Source organism: Dermacentor albipictus, chromosome 5 (genome assembly GCF_038994185.2).
Source record: "Dermacentor albipictus isolate Rhodes 1998 colony chromosome 5, USDA_Dalb.pri_finalv2, whole genome shotgun sequence".
In the NCBI taxonomy this organism is placed as follows: domain Eukaryota; kingdom Metazoa; phylum Arthropoda; class Arachnida; order Ixodida; family Ixodidae; genus Dermacentor; species Dermacentor albipictus.
This window is the reverse complement of record NC_091825.1, coordinates 170125454-170152378: the sequence shown is the minus strand read 5'-3', so window position 1 is coordinate 170152378 and position 26925 is coordinate 170125454. Positions and strand designations below refer to the sequence as shown.

The 26925-nt window shown below is 46.6% G+C and overlaps 1 protein-coding gene across 2 annotated transcripts in view; it reads right to left on the bottom strand.

The window, feature by feature from the left end:
- Positions 1-26925, bottom strand: part of LOC139060239 (activating signal cointegrator 1 complex subunit 3-like) — a 462385-nt gene that overhangs the window by 44636 nt on the left and 390824 nt on the right. For both annotated transcript variants that reach the window (XM_070539311.1, XM_070539312.1), the window contains one exon: positions 7652-7760. In XM_070539311.1, the coding sequence (XP_070395412.1) occupies positions 7652-7760 (109 nt within the window). The remainder of the gene's footprint in view (positions 1-7651; positions 7761-26925) is intronic.

Sequence of the window (26925 nt, the reverse complement as noted above, 5' to 3'; positions counted from 1 at the left end):
GCATTAACTTGGGAAGTCAATTCAGCCATAACAAATATGTTAATTTCTCTGCAAGATGCTTACCACTGTAGTCTACAACATTAGTAGTAATTTACACCAGACTTCTGCCCCTTGAAGGGCCATTGAGAAACCAAATCATGTTCCATATTTTATCAGGATGGTCTGAGGCGCTACCAGGGTGTCTACCAAATTGACATTTACAAATTCCCCAAGTTTTCCAGGTTTTCCCTGAGTGCCTTTACGAAATTCCCTGAGTGACACAGAACTTTCTTTTACGTTAAGACAGGACGACACAATGTTGCCTAATGCTAAAAAATGATTTAATCCAGTTTGAATAGTAAGGAGTATCATTTACTTTATTCAAAAAGAAATCACAAGGGAGGTGTAAGTAAAATACGCAGCGAATAAAATATATTAGAAAAAAAATGGTAAAACTCATTGCCAATTGAGTCGAACATTCTCAAATATGAATAAAAAGGAGATGCATAGAGAAACAAATGTTTTCGAATATCCCCTTCAGTCATGATTGACTGTCAATACATGTGTGAAACATAGGTGGTGCTTGAGACTCTACTGAAAGCAAATAAAAGTGGTAGAAAGACTCTTAGCATTTTAAGATGAGTCATTATAGTTACTAACTAAATATTTGAATATTGCAAAGCCAGTCATGCTACGTTTCTTCATAAAATTAACAATTAAATCTCCTGTTCGAATTACATGCACAAGTTATTCATTGGCCTGAAGCACTTCAACAAAGAAAAATAAAACCATATTTCAAGGTTGATACCGACATGCCCCACATTAGGCGTCACGTAAAACATGGTAGTACCTTCCCTAAAGTGATACTCTGTAACGATACATACCCCTCATAAGCAAAATGGAAGCAATTTAGGTTATCAGAATATTCAATTTGCCCTAAGCTTAACATTTGTGCTCTATTTCTTGCTACGTAACACTACACAGAAGTGGCAAAAATAGGTCGCGTCCACAAATGTGGACCCCGTGACTGAAGGGGATATCAGCTATTTTTATCACCTGATAGCAAGCTCATTAGTATGAGGCCTGAACTTTGTCACAAGTGAGATTCTCTCTCAACAGCTGGTGTGTCAGCCTCAACTGTCCTGACATACTCTCAGCCCGTGCACGACGCCTCAATGCTGTGTTTCACTGCCTTACAGAGTTTATTTTGGTTTGGATGAGGGACACCTGCATTTCGGCATCAGCCAAAACTTTCCTTTTTGAGCTCAAGCTCCTTCAAAGAAGTGACGGCAGGTTTTTTTTTCACGTTCATTCCTCAATGTGTAGGTCCTTTCTGTTCTCATCCTCCTTCCATCACGGGTTCACCCCATGGACTATTTGAAGCATGCTCTTTGTCAGTTGCACAGTCAACGTCCAATTTTTTGGACTCCCTAGGGGCCGCGAAGACGTCCGTATAAAATTGGGCAGTTAAAAAAAAATGAATGCATGTCTTTTACTGCCATTAAGGGCTCCATTCGCCACAAGCACATCCAAAAAGGCCTGCCAGTGCACTTATTAGGCATATCGGCGCTCATACTGTGACATGAGATGGTGCGTATAATTAAGGAATACATACTGTGTCCTGTGACAATTGCCCCTTGCCACGGTTATGCTTCAGCGCATAACATTGCTGCATTGAGGCGAAGCTGACTTTTGGGACCCGGCATTATGCAACGTGCAGTGCTTTCTGAGCTTCGAAGCCAATCGCGAGGACCACAAAGGCGGAATCGGTGCCATTGCTGACAGCGGCGAATTTTTTCAATGAGAAACACGGTGCCAAAGAAGCTTAATAGCGAATGTTGAAGCAGCTAGGCCTTGCGTTTACCACGGCGGCAGTGGTGGCATTGATTAATGCCGTTTCGGACCTGCAGTCACGGCAAATAGTTTGGAATATCAGACGGTGAAGGGCTCTTGTGTCTGAAATTTCAGACTTTCTTATACACTGACTCTATGAGGTACGTGGTGGTGCCGCTATGGTGCCGCGAAGCCGTCTGACTTATCAAGCATCCGGAAAGTCGGCCAATGACTGTACACTGGCAACTCATCCGACGACACGGCATCAAAAGACGATTTGTTACGATCCCTCTCTCTTACGCAAGCCAGCATTATCGCGACTTTCATTCCCTTTCAATAAAATTACAGCTAATCTTCCCTGATAGAAGCACAAATTCCCCGAGTTTTCCCTGAGTATTTCCAGATTATTCAAAATCCCTGAGAATTGTCGGTTTTTCCATTGGTAGACACTCTCAGTCTACTGAAGTCCGTCTCATAATACTGCCTTTCTGCATTTCTTATGTCAGCGTTTAATTTATTCCTGTGCTTTCTAAACTGTTCTAGAATCAGAAAATCTCTAGAATCAAAAGCTTATATGATTTACCCTTTTCTTTATTCCACGAATGTCGCTCACATGATATCTACATTTTAAAAATATTTTTCTATATTCTGTTCAATTTAGGGAAGCAACAACGAGCAACAACGGAAGATGCAGCCAGTCATTCACCCGGAGTACGAGGGGGAACCCAATCCGGATTTAGACCAACCTTTCACCAAGTCGGAGATCGTGGCAGCCTTAAGAAATCTCACAAGAAACACGATGCCCAGCAGGGATAAAATTAACAACAAGACCCTCCGTAACCTGGACGACGGGGAGACGGAGAGTTTACTAAAGTATATCAATGAAAGCTGGGAGACCGGCACTATACCGGCTTCCTGGAAGCACGCGGACGTAACGATGATCCCGAAACCCGGCGAGCCCATCAATCTACAGAATCTGCGTCTGATCTCTCTCACGTCATGCGCAGGAAAACTCTTTGAGCACATGATCCACAATCGTCTCTCACCCTACCTTGAAGAAGGTGGGCACCTGCCGAACACTATGTTCGCTTTCCCGCCTAACCTATCCACCCAGGACATTCTACTTTAGCTTAAAGAAGAAGTCATCGACGGCCTCAGCACATTCCACAAGAGTGACATCCTGGCACTCGACGTGAAGGGAGCCTTCGACAACGTCTCACACGAAGCAGTGCTAAACAGCCTACAACATACCAACTGCGGGCGGCGGACATACAACTACATCCGGGACTTCCTGACGGGTAGAACGGCGACCATAGGCCTGAGGAATCTCAGGACCATGAAGTTCCAAATACCGCAGAAAGGAACCCCCCAGGGGTCGGTGATCTCCCCGTTGCTGTTCAATATAGCGATGAGGGGATTGCCGAACCTCTTGGAGAACATCAGGGGTATCCGTGACGCAACGTATGCAGACGACCTGACCATGTGGATGTGCACGGGATCGGCGGGCGAACAACAAGACGCCCTGCATAAAGCTATCGACAGGACTGAGCAATATCTACACCGCTGCGGTCTTTCATGCGCGCCGGAAAAGTCGGAGCTCCTGATCCTCAAAAAGAGGACAAGAGGGCGGCCTCCGCAGGAGACACCTGACCCAACGTTGACACTAAATGGAGTCAACATACCCAAGGTGGACACACTCCATATTCTGGGCCTCACTCTCCAGAAGGATGGTGCCGGTCTCGCCGCCATTAAAAAACTGCAAGCGACAGTTACCCAAGTCGCGCACTTGGTGCGAAGAGTGACAAACAAAAAGCACGGCCTGAAAGAGCAGGACACAATCAGAATAATACAAGCCCTGATAATCAGCAGAGTCACTTACGGCACCCCGTACCTGGGTCTCAAGAACAGCGAGAGAGACAAATTGAACACCCTAATACGAAAGACCTACAAGCTGGCACTGGGGCTTCCACCGACGATGTCGACGGAGAAGCTACTCAGCCTCGGCATCCACAATACTTGGGAGGAACTAGTAGAGGTCCACAAGACGAGCCAGATGGAGCGACTCAAGCTCACCAGCACGGGTAGGGACACGTTAATAAGACTGGGCTACCCAGTCGAATATGAGTCCCGAAAACAGCGGGTTCCTCTACCCCTGAGGGAGATCACGGTGGCCAACATCCCGAGAAACATGCACCCTGAATACCACAGAGAAAGGAGGCGAGCGAGAGTGGAAGCTCTACGTGAGGCCTACGAAGGACCAAAACAAGGAGAAGTCCGATACACCGCCGCGGCGAAGTACAAGAACAGAGCGGCCCACGCTATCAGCGTGATCAACAGCCAAGGACAAGAGGTAGCAGCGGCCTCGGTAAGCACTCCAGACATCAACTGCGCAGAAGAAACGGCGATAGCCCTGGCGGCCACTATGGGACAGCGAGAGGAAGATCTAATCACAATTATCACCGACTCACAAACAGCATGTAGAAATTATCAAAAGGGCCGCATTTCCAAACAAGCCCTCAGCATCCTCGAAAAACAAGACAATTTTCCAGAAGTGTACATTGTCTGGGCCCCGGGACACGAGTCCCTGGCGGGTAATGTAGCGGCTAATGCCGCTGCCCGAGATCACATTCTCCGGGCTATCCCACCAGGTTCACGAGCACCGGTAGACCAACAAGATAGCGTCCCGAAAAGATACGCCGATATCCTGAGCCACTACAGACTGGGTAGACGGATCTATCCACCCCCGCATCCCCAGCTGACAAGAGAAGAGGCGGTGATCTTCCGAAGACTACAGACCGGCACATTCCCGCATGGCACCCTGCTACACGCCATGTATCCTACGAGCTATACTCACAAATGCGCCTTCTGCTCCACGCCCAATACCCTCTACCACATGGTATGGGAATGTCAAAAAAACCCATCGACACCGCCCATCACCGGACCAACCGTCGAGCAGTGGGAGGCACAGCTGACAAGCTCGACCCCTGAAGACCAGCATCGCCTGGTGAGCAGGGCCAAGCTATCAGCTCAGGCCCACGGCATCCTGGACTAGGGACGCCGCCCACCTCGTACGATTTTACCGTCGGCTCATTTCAACTAATAAAGTTTATTCCTCCTCCTCATTATATTATAGAACTAGAATAAATTATTAAAAATAAACTTGAACCCATAAAGAGTAATGGTTCTACATTCACACACGTAAGCAGCCTTAAGTGTTTCTGTGAACCTTTTATTTCGTTTCAGTTAGTGTTGCAATCGTTGGCCTCTCATGTAAAACATTTTGCAGTGGATTGTATAGTTAAGTTGGCCAAGTCACAACATTTACAAGAAGAAACCTACATTATATATTTGTTTTTATACCGACGAGACGGGGAAATGAGAACACAGCACTAAAAGAATAAAACAAAAAAACACTACCGTTTATTTTTTCTCCGAACCAGTTTCAACCGGTTTGAACCGGAACGGAATGATGCTCGGGAACCTAACCCAGATCAGAACCGAACCCGAAAAAATTCCCGCTCGATGGCCTGGCAGTCGCACCCAACCCCCACACACTCTAGACGCAAATAACATTTGACAATATATTTTTGTTGAAAACAAGCTGCTAGAGCGAAGTTCCAAGCAGCAAAGAAATTACAACTAGATTTGCATACAATGCAAACTGATACACAACCAGCAAAGGTACTGAAGCCAGCACGCTCAACGTGAGCCACTTTGGCCTGTTATATTTTGTGAATAAAGCAAATGAGGAATCGTGTTATTGCACCCACTTTTTGCCCGACATACGTGGACTTCCATCCAATATTTTTTTTTAAATAGCTATTTTTGTAAAAAAGCTTGTTTATTTAAAAAATGTTTTCTTCTCTTGTATATCATGTTGGTAGATAATATTTTGCATAAATGTTGCAAAGAGAATGTTTTATGTTCAAGTTTTAGTACGAAATAGAAACAAAATCTTTCTGATTTGGGCTACGTTTGGATTCCTTTACATTTTTTTCATTTGTGGACAGCATAAAAACACCCGTGGAACAAATTTACTGTAAAGTGTATTTATTAATATGAGCAGAAATGTTTTTCGACACAACATATTTAGTTTGAATTTAATTTGGCCATGAAATCGTAAAATATTGTGGTAAGCAATAGGAGGATGCTTGCGCTGCCACCTTCGAATATCTTTTTGGCTTGCTGGGAACACATTTCAGAAATAAAATTTTCAGTTCCATGCAGTTTGAATGTTCCTACATGACATATGAAAAAACCAGACAAAACCAAAATATCCGACGGACATGCATGTTTGACCTCTCGTAGAATCACCCAATTGCTGATGTCTCCTACCCCATCTTGGGTGCTGACTTCCGGCAACATTATCGTCTTATCGTTACCACTTTCCTGTCCGTGTCTATACCCATCGATAGCCTATTATCGATGGTTTCAACTCCCAATTCTGGTGCGCTTGGGGCGCTTTTGCACAATTAGCATTATCCAGCGCATAAAAGAGAAACTATTTTTCTAGTTTCGCTTTCGTGTTTACTTTTTTTTCACCGCGGGGAAATTTTTAAAGTGCCTTCTAGTTGGGCTTGACAAGGGCTCGTAGCTTCCGACATGGTGTCGAGGTCATGGATGGTGAAAGTGCATCAAACAGCCCCGAAACGTAAACAGGTATTCGTAGGCAGGTTTCGTTTTCTGCTCTGAACTGTTTTGTCACTGCCGCGCTCACATCTAAACATATCCGGTGTGTTCTAAAGGTCACAGTTCTTATCTGCAGGGTGTCAATGTCGTTTAAGCAGGACCACTTGCTGGTGGCGGCGCAACGAGTGTAATTTTGCGCATCAAGGCGGCCGGGAGTGGACCTCGGAATCGTGCAATTATTGCACTCTTTAGTGCCGCGCGGCAGTTCATAAGAGCCACCACATGAGCCCAATAGCCACTAGGGCTAACGTTTTCCTTTGTATATAAAGAACTTCTACAGATAGAAAGCTTATATTTGAGGAAGGTTGCACATAGCCTTTTGGTTAAAAATATACATTTCGATATTATTTTATGTTCTCTTGGTGCAAAGCAGCATCAATGTTTTTACGAAGTTGTCTCGTTTTCATAAAAATTTTTTATATGGAATAATTATTTCAAAGAATTGTTAATAAGTGCTTGCTTGAAAATAATACGATTAAAAGCACATTTCTTCTAAAAATTGATACCATACATTCTAAGATTAAGCATTTGCTGCAGCATTAAAAAAATAGTTCACTAGACTACCCATAAACTGCAAGTTTTCCCCCAGCGGACAGGAAAGTCCCAGCATGCTGCGCAAGCACCTAATTGATGCTACGATTCACCACGTCATGCAAGGCATACTTTCACCATCTTTACTTGCTGGTCACCTCCGTCTTCATATATGATCTACAGCGAGCTTCTGGCCAATTTTCCTGCACTATCACACCCATCCAACTTCTTCCTTCCTGTGAAGGATGACGTCTTGCACCAGCATCGTCACTACTGAGCGTCCTATGCATGCTCACCTGTGCTGCCTGGCTACTCACCAGCTCAAAATTGGACGACAGAAACTTGGGCAGATGCTTGAACTTGGCATCGTGTGTCCATCTTCCAGCCCATGTGTGTTGCCATAGCACATGGTGCCCAAGAAGACTTCAGGCGAATGGCATCCGTGCAGATACCCTAACTGCTACCCATTTAGAGCTTAAAGTTGGGCTAGTTCACTGGAAATTGTTATTATGCACTTAATGCTATCTATTGCCACACATTGTGGACTTCAATGGAGCACAATAGAAGCATGCATAGAAGCAAGCACACATGGCTGCTGTCCGAAGGATGAGTAACCCACCTGTTGTAGTCCTCTCTCTTTGAGCCTTCCCTGCAGGGCTTTCTCCAGGACTTCTGGTGACCTGGCCACCAGATGCATGGCTTCTGGCAAAGAGTTGACCGAGACGGACCTGGCAAGGGGAAATCAAGCCTTCTTGTGAACAACACTGACACAGTGGATTGCTAGATGAAGCAACAAAGTACATGGTAACTTTCACAGGGAGTCGTGCTTCCACAATGACAACAGGATATCCCTAGCTCAATATATTTTTTACAGCTGCAGAAGCTTTCCCCTGTCAAAGTCCTAAGCCAGAACACATGGAAAGTTGAACCACTGACAGACACTATAAGCACATGGTAGTTTAAGTGACATAGACTGTGCTCCCAAATCTCTGCATAGACAGCAACCTTGATGTCATTCTCATTTTTTTATTTTGTCATCGTTGGACAGCTGCTATGTTTTGATATTCTCCAGTGCTAAATGGAACAATCAAATAGACAAGACAGAGCACTGGCTATAAACTCATGTTTATCATTGGATTCTACAGAACCTACTGCACTTACATGCCCATAATTATTTTTTTTCTGATATTTTTTACAGCATGTGGGAACTGAAGTCAGACTGCCATGCAGAATAACACAACCAATAATGACTGACTATGATCACTTTTATTCAGTTATCCTCATTACTTCTCCTATGCTGGTCATTTGATGAGCTCACCTCACTGGTGCTCTTCTCAAGGTTCCTCATCCTCTGCCCACTTAAGTGTTTGAGATTCTTGACCCATTAAAGCTTTTGATGACAATCTAGAATAAAAACACACACACCACTCTTTCCCAATTGACTAAACGCTTCTCGTAACGATGCCCTAGATGTTAATTTGCACAAAAGCACAATGCAGCTAAACCTGCTGAACAATGCGCCTCAGCAATGCTGATACTGTTGAAGCACAATGAATCAATGTCGTGTGATCGCGATCAGGCAGAATATGGTGACAATGATGACGCCTGTACTGGCAGAATAGCAACTAGTGTCATCTAGCCGCAACTTGCTAAAATTAACCAGCACTTAGGCGTGGTCTCCCAGACTGCAACGGTGCACCAGTGCAATCTCAAGAGCCACACATACAGGTATGTGTGTGATGCTTAGTGCAACATTTTTTCTAAATTTTTGTACCCTAAAGTGCAGGTGTGGGAGTTACACTAGGGCGAGTCTAGCATGAGAATATATAATACACGCTGTAATCACAGCTGTAATGCAGTCACCAGCCGATTTATTGACAGTCTGCTTTCACTGTGAGCTACTGGAGACCCCCCCCCCACCCCCCCTAAAAATAACATAATTAAATTCTGGGATATTATGTGCTAAAACCACAATTAGAGGACTTTCAGACTGACTAAAACCAAATAACTGAATTTTATTAGCCCGATGTTTTGGAGCCCATTCTGCTCCTTCCTCAGGGGGTTGATCTTCGGGGGGTGGCGGTGTACAGCTTTTATAGGTTCTTTTGTAAAGAAAGGAAGGGGGAGCACGGAAGGTGAGGAGATACTTCACAGATGGGAAGGTGGGGAGAAACAAAAGAAGGGGGGGTGGGTATTGACGGCTGCTGTGGCGCAGGGGGGGGAGAGGGGGGGGGGGGGGGCTGGGATGACCGGTGCTGGGGAAGCTTGGCCCTCCAGAGTGCTGCTGATGGGAGGCGAGGGGGTGGGAGAGGTTACAGGGCCGCGCCGACGTTTTTGTGTTGGTGAACCGAGCGGGAGTCTACCTGGCTGGGCGCCCTTTTCTTCTTTTCGTCATGTCGCCAAGGCCATGGACATACACCGAGGGTAGGTTGCCCTTCACGCAGTTTATGTTACCCCCCGTATTCTGAATGTGCCATGACTCCAGTAGTAGTCTCTTCCGTGAGTTCGTCTGTTTGAAGGATTTCAGGAAAGAAATTTTGTGGTCGGCGTCTTCAGAGTGTTCGGCGATGGCGTTGCGGCGCTGTGCACTTCAAACAGAGACGAACTCGACAGCATTCTGCTGGTCAGTTGAAACTCGACAGGCACTCAGCTGATCAGGGCCCTCGCGACTAACTTTACCTGGCATCTCAATAAGCGCCTTTTGTGGGTGTAACAAAGTGGTGGAAGCGTGAGGTACGACATAGTGTAACACGGAATCATAACAGTGAGAACTTACCCGCAGCTGCTGTCTTGCCGGTCCATTTCACAACAACTTTCACAATGTTTCAGGATGGAAGTGTGCAAACGCCAGTGCCATTTGTAGCTGCTCAATAGTCGATGCCAGTTGGACCTGTGCAGCACTACATGGAACCACGCTCTTTCATGGAAAAGAAAGCGGATGTCGACAAGTGGCTGACGTGCTATGCAAGGGTGAGCTGCTACAACCATTGGGACTATGTCACCTAGCTATACGTCGTACTGTTTCTAAGTGAGACAGTGCTGATGGGGTTCGAAAACCACAAGACTCCCTAACAATATGGGAGGGCTTTGCTGAGGAAATTAGGAAGTGTTTTGGTAACTCCTACACCAAAACTGAAACGAGCAGAGTGAACACTAGCTCAAAGAGCTCAAACTCCCGTAGAAACGTGCACCATATACATAGAAGGGATCCTCAAACTGTGCAAAATAGTGGATTCAAGGATGACTGAAGAAGACCGAGTCTGACATCTCAAAGGAATTGCAGAAGATGTCTACAGTTTCCTTATAGGCAAGGAGAACCTAGGTCATAGGTCACTGCACTTTGCTTTGTGCCAAAATTTGGACTGGTAAATGTGACAACTGTTGCCAGCGTCGATGCGAGTCTGTACACCAACATTTCGGCTACTATATGCCAGATCATGCGCAAACTGCTGTAAAACAAGGTACTGGCTTGCAACTTCATGCAACAACCTGCTGCCTATCCCCCATGACACATGGCACCTGCATCACTGTGCAATGATGATGATGATATATGGGGTATTATGGCGCAAGGGCTAATGACTGTCAAAGAGCACCAATCAATGGTCGATGATGTGGCCAATGACAAATGGTAAATGTACAGATGTAGCGTGGCTGTATAGAGTCTAAAGACTGTCACTGTAGGGTGAGTAAAATATATTTGTGTTAAAATAATGACAATGCCTGGTGAGGTGTGCTACTGACACTAAAGATATGGTTTGAATTGATATACTGAAAAGTGCAAATGTCAGTAGCATTACTGCTACTGGCCCTTATATGCAAGGGCCTGGAGCCGCATGCTCTACAAAAGGTCGCAACCACAGCGGAAGCCTCCGGTGGAAGGATGTGCTACGAATCTCACGGGCTAATTACCTGTAACACAACTCAATTTAGCACAATTTAGCACTCAATGTAACACAATTTAGGAAACTTGAACAGCATTGGTTCCGAAAAAATCTGGAAGACGTTTAAGCTTCACTTTTAAGAGGAAGCTTTAGCTCGGCCCCGACTCTGACACGGCCTATTGAAATGCATGTAAAATGCAGAAACGTTTTTCCGAGATAACCGCCGGACCGACTTTAATGAAATTTGTTGCATATGAGAGAGAGTGAAATTCTAGTAACTGTTAGAAGCAGAATTTCGATTTAGGGCCTGAATTTTGTTAAAGGAATTTTAAAGAATTCGAAAGTTCGAAAAAAATATAGACGCACGAAGTTGATAAATTATTAGCTCTGCATCAAAAACAGATATCATGGTTCAGTAGACGGCATCCATTAGATCATTCAAAGCAGACAAATTCAATACGTTATTTTATATCCAACATGAATTTGTTATGTTTTGTACAAGGGTCCTCAGGGTGTCTACCAAGTTGACATTTCCAAATTCCCTGAGTGGCAGAATTTTGTTTTGCGTTAAGACAAGCTGACACCACGTCGCCCGATGCTGTCACTCTCTAGTAAGCATGCTAAAAAATTTAAAAAGAAGACAATCTTGTTTGAATAGTAAGGAGTAGCATTTATTTTAGTCAAAAAGAAATCAGAAGGCAGGTGTTAGTAAAATTCACAGCGAATAAAATATCTTTGAAAAAAATGGTAAAACTCATTGCAAATCGAGTCGAACATTCTCAAATATAAATAAAAAGGAGATGCATACAGAAACAAATGTTTTCGAATATCCCCTTTACTCACGAATTATGATCGACTGTCGATACGTATGTGAAACATAGGTGGTGCATAGGTTGCTAACGGCATGCCCCACGTCAAGCATCACGTAAGACATGGTATAGCGCCTACACCAAAATGGTACTTTGTAACAATACATATCACTCAGAAGCAAAATGGAAGCAAATAAGGTTACTGAATGTTCAATTTGCCCTAAGCTTAATGTTTGTGACATATTCCTTGCTACCATTGCACATAAATGGCAAAAGTAGGTCGTGTCCACAAATGTGGATGCCGTTACTGAAGATGATATGAGCTATTTTTATCAAATGATAGCAAGCTCATATGTATGAAACCCAAACTTTGTCACAAGTGAGATTCTCTCTCAACAGCTGGTGTGCAAGCCTCAACTGTCCTGACATACTCTCAGCCCGTGCACGGCGCCTCAGTGCTGCGTTTCACTGCCTTACAGAGTTTATTTTCGTTTGGATGAGGGACACCTGCATGTCGGCATCAGCCAAAACTCCTTTTTGAGCTCAAGCTCCTTCAAAGAAGTGGCGGCACGCTTCCTTTCCTGTTCATTCCTCAATGTGTAGGTCCTTTCGGTTCTCGTCCTCCTTCCACCGTGGGTTCACCCATGGACCCTTTGAAGCATTCTCTTCATCAGTTGTACAGTCAATGTCAGATTTTTCAGACTCCCTAGGGGGCGCGAAAACGTCGGTAAAATCGGGCAGTTCGAAAAAATGGATGCTTGTCTTTTACTGCCGTTAAGGGCTCAAATCGCCACAGGCACATCCGAAAAGGCCTACCAGTTAATTTATTAGGCATATCCGTGCTCGTACTGTGACAGGAGATGGCGGGTGGACGCATGTATAATCAAGGAATAGATACAATTGCTCACAGGGGACCCTGATCATGAGAAGGAAATTCACAGAAGAATAAAGTTGGGTTGGAGCACCTATGGCAGACATACTCAGATTCTAACTGGAAACTTACCATTATCATTAAAAGGAAAGGTGTACAATAAGTGCGGTCTACCGGTGCTAACATATGGGGCAGAAACTTAGAGAATGACAAAGAAGCTCAACTGCACAAAGAGCGATGGAACGAAGAATGATGGGTGTAACGTTAAGAGACAGGAAGAGAGTGGTGTGGTTCAGAGAGCAAATGGGCAAAGCCGATATTATAATTGACATTATGAGAAAGAAATGGAGCTGGGCAGGTAATTTAATGCGTAGGTTAGATAACCGGTGTACCATTAGGGCTACAGAATGGGTGCCAAGAGAAGGGAAATGCAGCCGAGGACGGCAAAAGACTAGGTGGGGTGATGAAATTAAGAAATTCGCAGGGCCAAGTTGGAATCGGTTGGCGCAGGACAGGGGTAATTGGAGATCGCAGGGAGAGGCCTTCGTTCTGCAGTGGACTTAAAATAGGTTGGTGGTGATGACGACTGTGTCCCGTGACAATTGCCCCTTTCAACGTTTGTTATGCTTTGCCGCAATATTTTTGCATATGCTTCACCGCGTAATAGTTTTGTATTGAGGCTAAGCTGACTTTTGGGAACCAGCATTATGCTGGTTCCCAAAAGGGTCGGTCGTTGACTGTACACTGCCAACTCCCCCAGCAGATGACATGGCGTTAAAAGACCTATTCACTACGATCCCTCTCTGTTACGCGAGTCAGCATTGCCGCGACTTTCGTTCCCTTTCAATAAAATTACAGCTAGTTTTCCCTGATGGAAGCACAAATTCACTGAGTTTTCCCCGAGTATTTCCAGACTATTCAAAATCCCTGAGAATACCTGGTTTTCCCAATTGGTAGACACCCTGGGTTGTGCAAAAGCTGTATTTTCATGTTACTAAATTTTCTGAGATTCACGTGTAATAGATTCACAGAATTGTGATATCATTTTTAATTGCTGAGTTACAGAGTTGTAAACTTGATAGTTTCGTTTGCTGAAAATTTTCGATGTTTGCCAATTTTAATAAAAAATTGACGACCTCAATAAAAATTCGAAACAAACAGTCACTAGATATTAAGTTTTTCTTTTAAATGCCACAAACCTCGCCAAATTCGGTGCAGTGGTTGCCGAGAAAAACGAATTCTCCTTTTACACGTATTTAAATAGGAGCACCCAAGCTAAAGCTTCGTCTTAAGAGTGGAACGTGATAGCATTCGAAATCCCCGACTGCTTCTCATGCTTCCTGGCAACTGGAGCGTGTGTAATTATAATGTTTACCTAGAACGCTCTGTGCGTGAATGCTGACGTGAACGACGACATGAACGCTATGCACGAAGGCGAGCTTTGTGGTGGAACCACGGCCTCTTGCGTGGGCCACAATGTGGCGGAAGCGAGTGCCAGCTGGAGTTGATGCAAGGAACCAGGCACATTGCTCCGTGGCCCCCAAGACACCCATCGCACCAGCACATGCAAAATAGCGGATGGCGCGGCCCGTTTGTGTGTGTAAAGGGGTTTCCTTGAGTTTTCGCATAATAGAATGATGTTTTCTTGTATAGTCAAATTACAATCCCAGAGCTATAATGTCTGCAGGTTGTGTGCAAGTCGTAGTTTACGATTTTTTTATGTATTTTATGTTGAGAAATTCAATTAGTTCGCTCAATTCCTTTCATCATATGGAAGGCCTGGGTATACGTGGTTCAAAAATCTTTTTGCTGATGTGAGGTCCGACGCCAGATTTTCTGCGACACGAGCTCCTTAATGGTGTTGCGGTAAAACAGTACCACACCAAGAAACATTGTTGTATGGAGAGGAGTATGCTGTTGATAAGCTGAAGAAAAGCATTTTTTTTGCTCATCTCCCACTTCCTGACAGTGCAGCAAGACATGGAGTATGGTCAGCCGCATGCTGCATCTTGCAGAAATGGGAAGTTCACCACCAGTCAAAAAGCAAGAATGGGTACTGCATGTGTGCCTTATTCTCAATTGACAAAAAAAGGTCAAGAGCGATAGCGCTTTTGCTATCGACGGCCAATTAGTTAAATGTGGCTTGATTGGATTAATTCTGGGGTTTTATGTGCCAAAACCACGATTTTGATTATGAGGCACACCATAGTCGGGAAGTCCGGATTAAATTTGACCACCTGGGGATCTTGAATGTGCCCCCAATGCACAGGACACGGGCGTTTTTGCATTTTGCCCCCATCGAAATGCAGCCACCACGGCGGGTGCGACTTTATTTAATGTAGCTTATTTAAGGTTTCTTTGTCAAAAATGGATTGCCAAAAATTTTGGAGTTATTTTTGTAAGAATGGCTACAAGTCTGTTGCAGCGACAACAGTTACAGGCATTCAATGATGTGGATGTAGCAATTCAATCTGCAAGCATATTATCCGCAGTGCCTCTATGGTCGGGTACCCAAGACTAAGCAACATGCTGGTTATATACAGACATAGTACACAGAAACGATAATAGATCACTCACTACAAAATTTTTGTGCTTTTGCCTTTTGTATTTTTATTTGCTTGATGCTTTACAGCCGACAATAGTGTAAAGGCCTCAACTGTAAAGATATTTGTTTCCGGATTCAGAAAATCAGACTCTGAGAAGGATGGACCTACTGCTGCATAGGACATGCTGGCATGTGATCTTGATGCGTCAGTGTAATACTCTGTGCATGAGTATTTTGCCTGAAGTTCTAGGAAGTGCATGTTAAAATGCGTATCTGGGGCGTGCTTAGTGATCTCAATAAATGATATGCCACATTATATGTTTGCCATTGCCATGGCGGCAAAAGCTTTGCTGGAGGCATGAGACGATGTTCAAGGAGTGGTACACTCACTTCTTTGCTGAGATTTCACACATGCAGTGAGAAAAGCTCTCTCGCTAAAGGTCAGTTATGAAGAAGTGTGACATGTCAAATTGTTTACGGTTGAGTAAGAAGGATGTTCAGGGTTGGAGTGTACTTTCAGAAAATATGTGAAACCAGTTTATGATCTTTGCAGTTGGAGTGACCACTTATTGCATTCTACATAGAGGCTTTGTACAGGGCTGGTTCTGAAGGCTCCTGCGGCCAGTTAGATACCTAGGTGGTGTACAGGATCAAGCATTTTTAGGACGCTCGGTGTTACAGAGTGGTAAACTAGGGCACTGTAGTTCAAGGCACTTCCTGTCACTGCTTTAACCTTGAGGTGCTTTATGTGGGGAACAAAGGTTAGTTTGGAATCAAGTGTGATGCCCAAGAACTTATGGTCAGTAGTTACAGGTATATGTTGTCCATACATTTGACGATTGGGTTCTGGGATTAGCACCCTCTTTCTTTTGAAAAGAACACATTAACTTTTCTGGGGATTAACTTTCAACCCATTTTTGCCTGCCCATTGAGACATTTGTTAATGTCACGTTGCACTTGTCTTTCGCACACTGTAAGGTTACAGAATTTTAATCCTATTTGTACATCGTTGACGTAGACAGAATAAAAAATGGCTGGTGGTAGCGAGGCTGGAAGCATGTTCATATTTAATTGTTCAGCTCGGCACGCCTACTTGGGGTAAAACCACTTTCTTGCATAAAGGGATGGGATACACCACATTGCTGATTTTGACATGATAAGTACAATCGACGAAGTAGCTTTCTATTACATTTAGCATGTTCCCATGAATGCCCATTTCCAACAGGTCTCGCAGGATTCTGTAACGGCCTGTTGTGTCGTACGCCTTTTCCATATCGAGAAATCCGGATAAGAAGTAATGGTTATGTATGAACGCATCTTGAACGTTCACTTCAATGCGTACAAGATGATCAGTTGTAGACTGGCGTTTTCTGGAACCACATTGATAATGATCCAGCCTTTTGTTGCATTCAAGGAAATTCAAGGAAGTATAGAAGACAACGACTGATCATTTTCTCGAACAGCCTGCTAGGATAACCTGTAAGAGCTACAGCAAAACCTTGTCAATTCAACTCTCATTAATTCGATAAATACTAAAACTGGGACTCGTCCTCTGGTCCTGGGAGGTGTATGCATTATTTAATGGAATTAAACTCTTGTCAATTGGGACATATTTGGCCACATGTTGGTTGATTCGGACAACTCTCGGAGCTTGGTGAGCGCAGAACACCGCAAATGTGCGACCCAAAAAAGCAAGAACGGCCAAACGGCACTAGCGTCAACCGAAGCGAAGTGGCGGACTCCACATCGCTATAGTTATCAGCAAAAATGGTATGCGAATGACAGGAATGCCAGAACTCTTCGTGCCTATATGTGCCTTTAAGGCCTATATTATTGTGGTTATCATCGCGCTTAACGCTGCGTTAGCCACGTGCCTTCATAACTGAACAGTCACCATTCATGATTGTGTTGATAGCCACCCCTATTTCGACCGCAGCAGTTGTGGCAAATAGCAGTTTCATTTTGGATTGGTACGCGCATCACCGCCGTGCTTTAAAAACTGTGCAGTTGGCATCCATGATTGCATTGATAGAGACCGCGGTTTCGTCCGCAGTTGCTGCAGCAAATGGTAGTTTCGTTATGGCTTGGTGCATGTGTCAGCCTCATGTCTTCGGAATGGTTGCCATACATGATCACGTTAATAGCGGCTGCGGTTTCATCTGCAGCGGTCGTGGCAAACAGTTGCAAGTTTCGTTTTGACTTGGTGCAAAGCTATCAAGGACAAAGAGGACTGGCTACATCATGATAGAGGTATGATCTGTTGGCGACCAGCTCAATGATGAAAAAATAATTGGGATATGAGCGCGGTAGTGAAAAATGTATCTTAGATAAAGGCATGCGCCGCAGCTGCGCTGCTAAGGAAGTTGCAAGACCTTCGCCGCTGCGAGCTCTAATTAGTCATGAGATGATGAGAATAGCAGCTTCCACACTGCTTTTGTGCAAAATAGAAAACAGGATTTGCCCATCCATTCAGTAAATAAATGTGTGTTGACGTAGTAAGCATTTGTTTATTGTTTTCTTGATACTCTCTATAATTCAGCATTCGGCTAATTTAGACATTTTTCAGCCTCGTGACATCCCAATTAATTAGTTTTTAGTGCATAGGGCGGTAGCTTGAGACCATCGATGTGTCTTTCCTTGTTTGAAAACACGGACCACAATCACTTCTTTCCACGCAGATGGAAGGTATCTGGCAGCCCAAATAGTGTTGAAAAGTGCGAGTAGTATAACAGTCTACTCCTTAATAATGTCATACATGATTCCGTCAGGTGCCAGGGCAGAGCTCTTGCATGCAATCAAGCCAGCAGTCAGCTGGGCAATACTGAAAGGACGGTTATGTGGTTCGTTCTGATGGCACTTATAGTCGAATGGCTTACATTCTTCTGTTTGTATTTCAGGAAGGATCTTGAATAGTAGATCAGGCTTGACACATGCTCAAAGTGCTCCCCAAGAGAGCCTGCCTTGTCTTCCAAGGTATTCCTTTGGCCGTCAGCACCATGCGCATCTTGGGAACTGTCGGTATACGTAATCGACAACTACCGCAGAGTGGCCGTATGGCCACATGAGGGCACATTCACGCCCGCACAACGACACAAGAGAACACGCTCGCCCCAGCTGGTGTGCATGCAGGCCGACAGTTCCTGCTGTGCAGCATGCTCAGCCACTTGACCCTGCTAAATAACTTCAAACGGCTGACCACTTCGAGCAGCGGTGACTTGGGCCACATTGACAGGTACTGCAACGGCCCCCAACCACCGAGGGTTAATCGATCGATGATGTCTGGGATGAGGGTAACTATGTGGCCTTGTTGGTATGGCCTCTTATAGTTTGTTGTAGAGCAAGCTGAACAACAAGGATGACAGAAAGGCACATTTGACAATCACACAGCACTAACTTTCAACAACAGATTTAATTGCAGTTCTCTTTGCTATATATACCCTCAATACGTCATACGACATGTGTGAAAAGCTCAGTAAACATGAACATAGAACGGGAAACCACACAAAGGCATTTTTTAACCACACTGATTGATATGCCATGTTGCAATGCCGTGTTGCACTGGTTTTTCTCCAGATATCTCTGCTTCAGACATCCTTAAACCAGATTGCAAGTTTGCACTCTGTGTCAATCATGTCTTCACTATTCACTGTGCTGCTGTTTCAAATATGCACCAACTGACTTACTTATGTTCCTTGCCAGTTTGGTCTTTCGGGAAGGAATTACAGAAATCTCCAGTGGTCGAGCAAAAGCCATGGGCAGTATCATCTATTGGTCAAGGCCCAACGGGTTGCTATGCTGAAAGCTGCTCCCTTGAAGATGGCAAAGGAGATTTTCTTTCTTGTGATGCTGCTTCTGCCAGTGCTACATGGCTGCTTTGCCCTCCACCTACACTTGCAGCAAGAAGGGCCTCCCCTTCTATCTGCAAGAAAGTCCATTTTGTTCAAGTGAGCCTCCACCTGTGTTCCTGTTTGACCGTTAGCTTGAGCCTTGAACGCACATGCCAAGCTGTAACTTGCCAACACTGTAATGCCCCCCCCCACCAGGCTTAACACCTCAGTGTACAAAAAATGAACTGCAGCAGGGGTTCTCAAAATACTCCCCTGTTGGCAATGCCGATAAGGCTGGATTAATATGACAGATGTAATTGCGGGTGAATCAGTCATGTGACGTGTGATGTGAATGAGATCACTTTGCAATGTAGACAGCAGCCCTCACATGGGCAACGATGACAGAGAAAATGTGACCGAGTATCACGAGTTAATAAGGAAACCAGGAAAAGAAGGAAAAGAAGAAGATAGAAAGAACAGCAAGAAAGCACGAGGTGGCAGAGAAAGAGACAGAGAAAGAAAATGTGAGAAAATAAGGAAGTGGCCGAATAAATACAACTGAATATACGAAAGAAGAAGCAGCGCAAAAATGCAAGGGGAGCTACGTGGCCAATACTGCGAAAGGACATGTAGCAGAAGAGAGCAGCCCAGCTATGCTCTAGGATGATGGGGAGGAGAAGAAGCTGGAGGCTGGATGGGACAGATGGCTCATGGAGTGGATACTGTGATTCAGCTGCCGCGGCTGCGACATGTGAGCTGAGTGGGCACCCCAGCAGAGACCTCAGCTACAGTCGGACGGCGCCGTTTCCGAGACTCCCTGTGGTTACGATCCGCAGGTTAGCAGAGTTGGCCGGGCGATTCAAGTGCCTCGGTCACCCCACCGTCCTGACCTTCTGGCCAGATCAACCGTGGGACGGACAGCGGAGACAGTGATGTCGAATCCACGATGCATTGGCAGGTTCAATGACTTTTGGTTGGAAGTAGTGATGACGTGGCAACAGCCATAGTCTCAATGCAAATATTTTGAACTATCCAACCCACTGTGTGGGAGGACATTAGGGAATACGTTGTGGGGATTTAGGAGTGCACTGGTGCCATTGAGCAGTCATTCACATGTTCTGTCTATGCCTACGCCTCACTCCCTTTCCTCTTGCAACTGGTTGTCAGCGGTGGCGCTCCACTCGCGATGGTTTGCGGTGGGGCGGGGTGCTGAAGTCATGACATGGCTGCTTTTGGTGGGTCACGGTAGGAGCTAGTGTCTTATCTCCGGTACACCAGTGGGTACGTACAATGCTTCCTCTTGTCTGCCGACACTTCTGTGACTAGGACTTGACTTCGCACATGGTGCCTTCGCCCGTGCAGGGAGAGCGTACTTTACGTTGATCCTTACCGGACGCTAAGACGAAGAACGAGTGCCTAGTGCTTGTGTGAGGTCATACCACGCCGAGCTGCCCTTATAGGAGGCCTGAGCCAAAGGAGGCTGCCTGAGCTTTTGCGAGTTGGCCCATTGGTTATCGTGAGAGCAAGTAGCATAGCCGCTGAAACTTTTCCCAGTGGCGTGTCCCAGCTTGAGCCTGTACTCTCCCAGCAAAGTGCTACAGGAGCTCCTGTTTGTACTTTCGCCATTGGTGTGGGACCTCTTTGGTTCCAGTGCCACTCCGGGACTGGGCATTTGTGCAGTGTTGGGTGCCGCCGGAGACAATAACGGGTTTCCGTCAACTAAGGGCAATACTGTGTTCTTGTGTGCGTCGCTTTGTAGCCCCTTGCGGCCTGCGTGTGCGCGCGGCTGTGCGCTAGCAATGACGGCTGATGCGGCCCTGTGGCTTGTAAAGCTCGAACCTGCAATGGTTGGTGCTCCTGTGAGACCCCATATGACCCCATAACGTTGAATTAACTCGTGCTGTGCATAGTTTGTTGTTTATTAGGTTTTCTATTGGGATTGTAGTGTGTGTTCCATTGATAATAGATGTACTTTTCTTTTATGCTCATGCCCCATAAAGGCTTTTCATAACTAAAAATTTTCTTGCAATATGTTACCACCATGAGATCTTGACACCGAGCCAAAAATACTAACGGTGATTTTGCTCTCCTCCGTATAGAGAAGCTTGAATCGAATTTTCTCCACCATGTGAATGTAGCTTGTGGGGACTGAGGTGACCCCAAGCACCTTTATGCAGGCATTCACCTGTTCTTTCGTCGCTACGCCTCTCCCTTTTCGCTCGCAACGGTTGTGGGTGGTGGCCTTGGCCATGCACGAACCAGTTTGCAGTGGTTGCTGCTATTTGTAGAGCGAGTACGAGGGAGATCACTCCAGGATGGCATTGGGTACGTACACATTTTCCTCTCGTCTGCCAGCCCCTTTGTTAGCGTCTTGAACTTGAGCTCGTCTATGGTGCATCTGCACCTACGGTGAGTATTGTATTGCGCTAAGCCGAAGAGCGGTGCCTGGTGCTCCCGCATGGTCGTACTGCGCTGAGCTGCACTTATTGGAGCCAACGAAGATTGCCCGTGCTCTTGGGAGTGGGCCCATTGGTTATAGTGAGAGTAAGCAGCATAGCTGCGGGGACTTTTCCTAGCGATGTGCTAGCGGAACCTCTTTTTGTACTTTAGCCCTTGGCATGGGAGCCCTTTGACCCTGCACCTGTCCGGGACCGGGTGTTTGTGCAGTGTTGGGTGTCACTGGAGACGGATAAGCAGTTTCCATTAACTCAGGACAACACTGTGTTCTTTTGCATGCATAGTGGGTGGTGTTCACTTGCCCTCTCTTGCGGCCTGAGCACGTACGGAGCGGCATGCCAGAGTATGCAAAGCAACTGCTGATGTGGCCCGGTGGCTCACTAAGCTTGACCCCGTGGTGGTCGGTGTTTATGTCAGATAAAAGACTCCCACAAGCTTTATTTTCAGATTTTGCTATGCTACGACGGCCCTCGAGCGCAACTTATCCTGATCTGAGATCTAGTTTGCTGGCGCCTTATGCACTATTTGCTGACTATTAAATGCAAAATGGTGACCCATAAAGAGGATGAGATTGGGCTACGATGAAGGAGAGGTGAAGGGAGCTTCAACACAGAGGGGTGGCATTCTCTCTCTCTCTATATATATGTTTATATAGGAGATAACGAAACATTATATGGTGGAGAACCTTGCCTTGAGGTGTAGCTTCAGGGTAGCACAGACCGTGCTACCATGAAGGCACACCTTAAGGCGAAATCTGCATATAAACCGTACCCGGACTTTAGTGCTAAGTTTTTGATCTTTTTGGTGTGGGCTATACGTGCAAAAATATCGTTACGGTGAAGTGAAGGAAGAAGTTGAATTGGACTAGAGAAAGACGAAGTCTGGCAGTTGCCTGAACGCCATATTTGTAAATATACGTTATTTTACACTCGTGGGCCTGCTTTCTTCCCGCAACATTTTGGTGGAAGGTGCGGGGTACAACCACGGAACTTCGCAGCGGATGTCATCTACCTGCTGCCACAATGGCAAATCAACCGACACAAGCAACAACGCCTCTGCAGCCCGTGCCAACGGTCATCCTCACTCACCCACAGGACCCGGGAACATTTTGTGGCACGGACAACGCCGACGTCGAGGACTGGCTTACGATGTACGAGCGAGTGTGCGACAACAACAGGTGGGTTCCTACAATGATGCTTGCAAACGTAATATTTTATCTGAGGGGAACTGCGAAGCAATGGTATGACACACATGAAGCTGACCTAACGAGCTGGGATGTCTGCAAAGAAAAAATGCGAGACCTGTTTGGCAGACCTGTCGGTCGTCAGCTGGCAGCAAAAAAAGAACTTGCGTGCCGCGCTCAGACGTCCGCAGAACCCTATGTCGTGTACATACAGGATGTGCTGGCCCTCTGCTGCAAGGCTGATCACAACACGACCGGACAGACAAGATTGGCCATATATTGAAAGGTATTGCAGACGATGCCTTCAATCTCTTGATGTGTAAGGATTGTGCCACTGTGGATGCAATTATTAAGGAGTGCCGGCGCTTCGAACAAGCGAAGGGCCGCCGCGTCACTGAAACTTTCGACCGGTTGCCCAATACCGCCGCGAAATCTTCTTGCGAAGACCCGCCGCGGTACGTTCAGCCCACAGGACCGGAAGAAATAACGCGCATCGTTCGCCGTGAGCTTGAGGCCATGGCCCCGGCTCCAGTTCGTTCAGACTGTCGGGAAAGCGTACCCGCTATCTCCCTTATACAAGCGGTCGTTCGGGAGGAAATAGCATGTTTGGGTATTCCATCTCTCTGCACAGTCCGCCATACAAACACCTACCGAATTTCTCCGACTGCTCGCTCCCAGACGCAAAGCTTTCCACCACTCTGTCGCAATCCAGCTGAATGGCGCACAGCGGATGATAAACCCATCTGTTTTCATTGTTCCAATATTGGACACATCGCCCGTCATTGCCGCAACCACTGGTCGTCGCCTCCTCGGTGGACGTCTCCGAGTCACTACCCCCAAGTACCAGACAATCGCACTTTCTCGCCCTATACGCCGACTAGGAACATCAACGCCGACAGTGCTCTACCAAGATCCAGCCGCTCCCCGTCTCCGCAAGGTCGTAGGTCCCGTTTGCCTCTCGTTCACCGCTCTTCTTCCCCTTCTGCAACCGGTCGCTTCGCTTCGGGAAACTAGGCGGTGCAGCTCCCGGAGGTGAAGCTGCAACTCCGACCCGGCCCACAAATCCTCTGTTGACCCTGCCTACATGTGGAAACCTACTGGACATTGAAGTTGATGGCGTTCCTGTTAGATCTCTCGTTGATACAGGAGCGCAGCTTTCAGTTATGAGCGCTGCTCTCCGCCGAAGGCTCAAAAAGGTTCTGACCCCCGCCGTACCGTGCACCGTGCGAGTCGTCGATGAGAGTACGTCACCTGTCCTTGGAATGTGCACAGCACGTGTGACCATTGGGGGCCATTATACCGTTGTTCTATTTATCGTCCTTGAACACTGTCCACATGACCTAATTCTCGGCCTCGACTTCCTTTCGAAACACTCTGCCCAAATTGACTGCTCCGCAGGTGTTGTACAGTTGGATCTGCCGCTTCCTGCCGACGCAACCACTTGTGCTCTACACTGCTTATGTTCTGCTGAATTTGCAAGGCTGTCTCCACAAGCGGCTACAAATGTCCTCCTGATGCCCTGTTTTCCCGTACCTGATGGCGAGTACGTTGTGTCGCCACTTACTGACGTGGTTTTGTCGCGTAATATTGCCCTACCGAGCACCTTAATTCGGATCCATGAAAACTGCGCTCGCGTGCCCGTCCTCAATTTAGGGTTTTCGTCACATGTGTTGCCACACGGTATCGCCATAGCGCATATCACTCCTTTGGAAGAATTTCAGATTTCTTTTTTGACCTCTGAATCCTTCCTCAGTACGAATGGACCTTTGTCATCCACTCCTTCGTACTCGACGCCTGCGGATGATGTTTCTAAGATGATCACCCCTGACCTTCCTTCCGAACAAACAACAGCTCTTCGTCACCTCCTGTCATCTTATCGGGACATCTTTGATTTGGACGACCGTCCACTTGGCCAGACATCTGTTGTCACGCATTGCATCAACAACGGTGACGCCCGCCCCATTCATAGGCAGCCATATCGTGTCTCGCAAACAGAAAGGGCCATCATACAGAAAGAGGTAGACAGGATGATGGACAAGCACATCATTGAACCTTCCAGTAGCCCGTGGGCATCACCGGTTGTCTTAGTAAAGAAAAAGGACAACTCGTGGCGCTTCTGCGTTGACTACCGTCACCTCAACCGGATAACAAAGAAGGATGTTTATCCCCTGCCTCGTATTGATGACGCTCTTGACTGCCTTCACGGATCCCAATACTTTTCATCAATTGACCTCCGCTCCGGCTATTGGCAGATTAGCGTCGATGAGATGGACCGCGAGAAAACCGCCTTCATCACACCGGACGGTCTGTACCAATTTAAAGTCATGCCCTTTGGACTATGCAATGCGCAAAATGCGCAGGGCTGGCCTTCAGCTAAACTCCTCCAAGTGCCATTTCGATCGCCGTGAAATTAACATGCTTGGTCATCTCGTAAACGCTGCCGGAATCCAACCTGATCCACAGAAAGTTCACGCCGTGCGAAATTTTCCTGTACCTTGTTCAACGAATGATGTCCGTAGTTTTCTGGGCTTATGCTCTTATTTCCGGCGATATGTGAAAAATTTTGCCGACATCGCTCACCCTCTCACTGACCTTCTTAAGAAAGACGCCTCTTTCTCTTGGGGACCATTACAGGAGCAAGCCTTCTCTACCCTGATTGAGCAACTTACAACTTCACCGATTTTCTCACACTTTGACCCTTCTGCGCCCACTGAAGTACGAACTGACGCGAGTGGTCGTGGCGTCGGCGCTGTCTTCGCTCAGCGTCAACAGGGCCAAGACCGTGTCATCGCTTACACTAGCCGCCTTCTTTCCACGCCCGAGCGAAATTACTCCATTACTGAGAGAGAATGTCTCGCGTTCGTATGGGCGGTCGTGAAATTTCGACCGTACCTTTTCGGTTGGAGCTTCTGCGTTGTAACAGATCATCACGCCCTCTGCTGGCTCTCCTCTTTGAAGGACCCAATTGGACGACTTGCACGTTGGGCATTGCGCCTACAAGAATATACATTTTCTATTATGTATAAGTCAGGACGCCTGCATAAAGACACTGACTGCCTGTCCCGCAATCCCGTGGATCAACCGGACAATACCGATGCAGACTCGGACATCAGTGTTCTGTCTCTCTCCGGCTTCCTCCATATTGGCGACAAGCAGTGCAAGGATCCTGTTCTTCGAACACTTATGGAACGCCTAAGCTCCTCGCCCAATGACCCGTCCCTTCGGATGTTCACCTTGCGCGATGGAACTTTATACCGTCGAAGCGTTTGTCCTGACGGCCCGGAGCTCCTCCTAGTCGTCCCCAAGCACATTTGACTCGCCATGCTCCAGCAACTTCATGACACTCCTACTGCTGGGCATCTGGGCGTCACTCGTACTTACGACCACCTGCGGCGCCGCTTCTTCTGGCCCGGCATTTATCGCTCTGTGCGCAGTTATGTCGCTTCTTGCGACCTGTGTCAGCGCCGGAAGACGCCTGCTATGCCTCCCGCTGGTTTGCTTCAACCAATTGATATACCTACAGAGCCCTTCTTCCGTGTGGGCCTCGACCTCCTTGGTCTGTTTCCAATTTCCATCAAAGGAAACAAATGGATTGCTGTAGCAACCGATTATGCCACTGGATATGCCATCGCACGTGCGCTGCCAACCAGCTGTGCTACAGATGTCGCTGACTTCTTACTAAAAGACGTCGGCCCTCGCCAGTTGCTGACGGATCGCGGCCGCTACTTTCTATCGAAGGTCGTTGATGATCTGCTCCACTCCTGTTCTACAGAACATCAAATTGCTACCGCGTACCACCCTCAAACGAACGGCCTCACCGAGCGACTCAACCGCACACTCACTGAAATACTCGCCACGTACATTTCCAACAATCACCGCGACTGGGACGTCGCTTTACCATACATCACTTTCGCATACAACTCGTCCCGCCATGACACTGCCGGATTTTCACCATTTTTCCTTTTGTATGGCCACGATTCCACCTTGCCTTTTGACACGTTGCTACCTTCCGCAGTACAGTCACTCAGCACTGCTTACGCTCGCGATGCTGTTGACTTGGCCGCCCAGGCCTGAGATGTTGCCCGTCATCGCCTCAAAGTCTCGCAAGCTTCTCAGAAGCAACGCTACGACCTTCGGCACCAAGACCACCATTTTTCACCTGGTTCCCTTGTCCTTCTCTGGACGCCTTCACGTCGCGTCGGCTTGTCGGAAAAACTACTGTCCCGTTTTTCTGGTCCGTATCAGATCTTACGCCAACTGTCCGACGTGACATACGAGATCGCCCCAGTCGGTCAGCCGTCAGTGCCTCCCAACGTAACC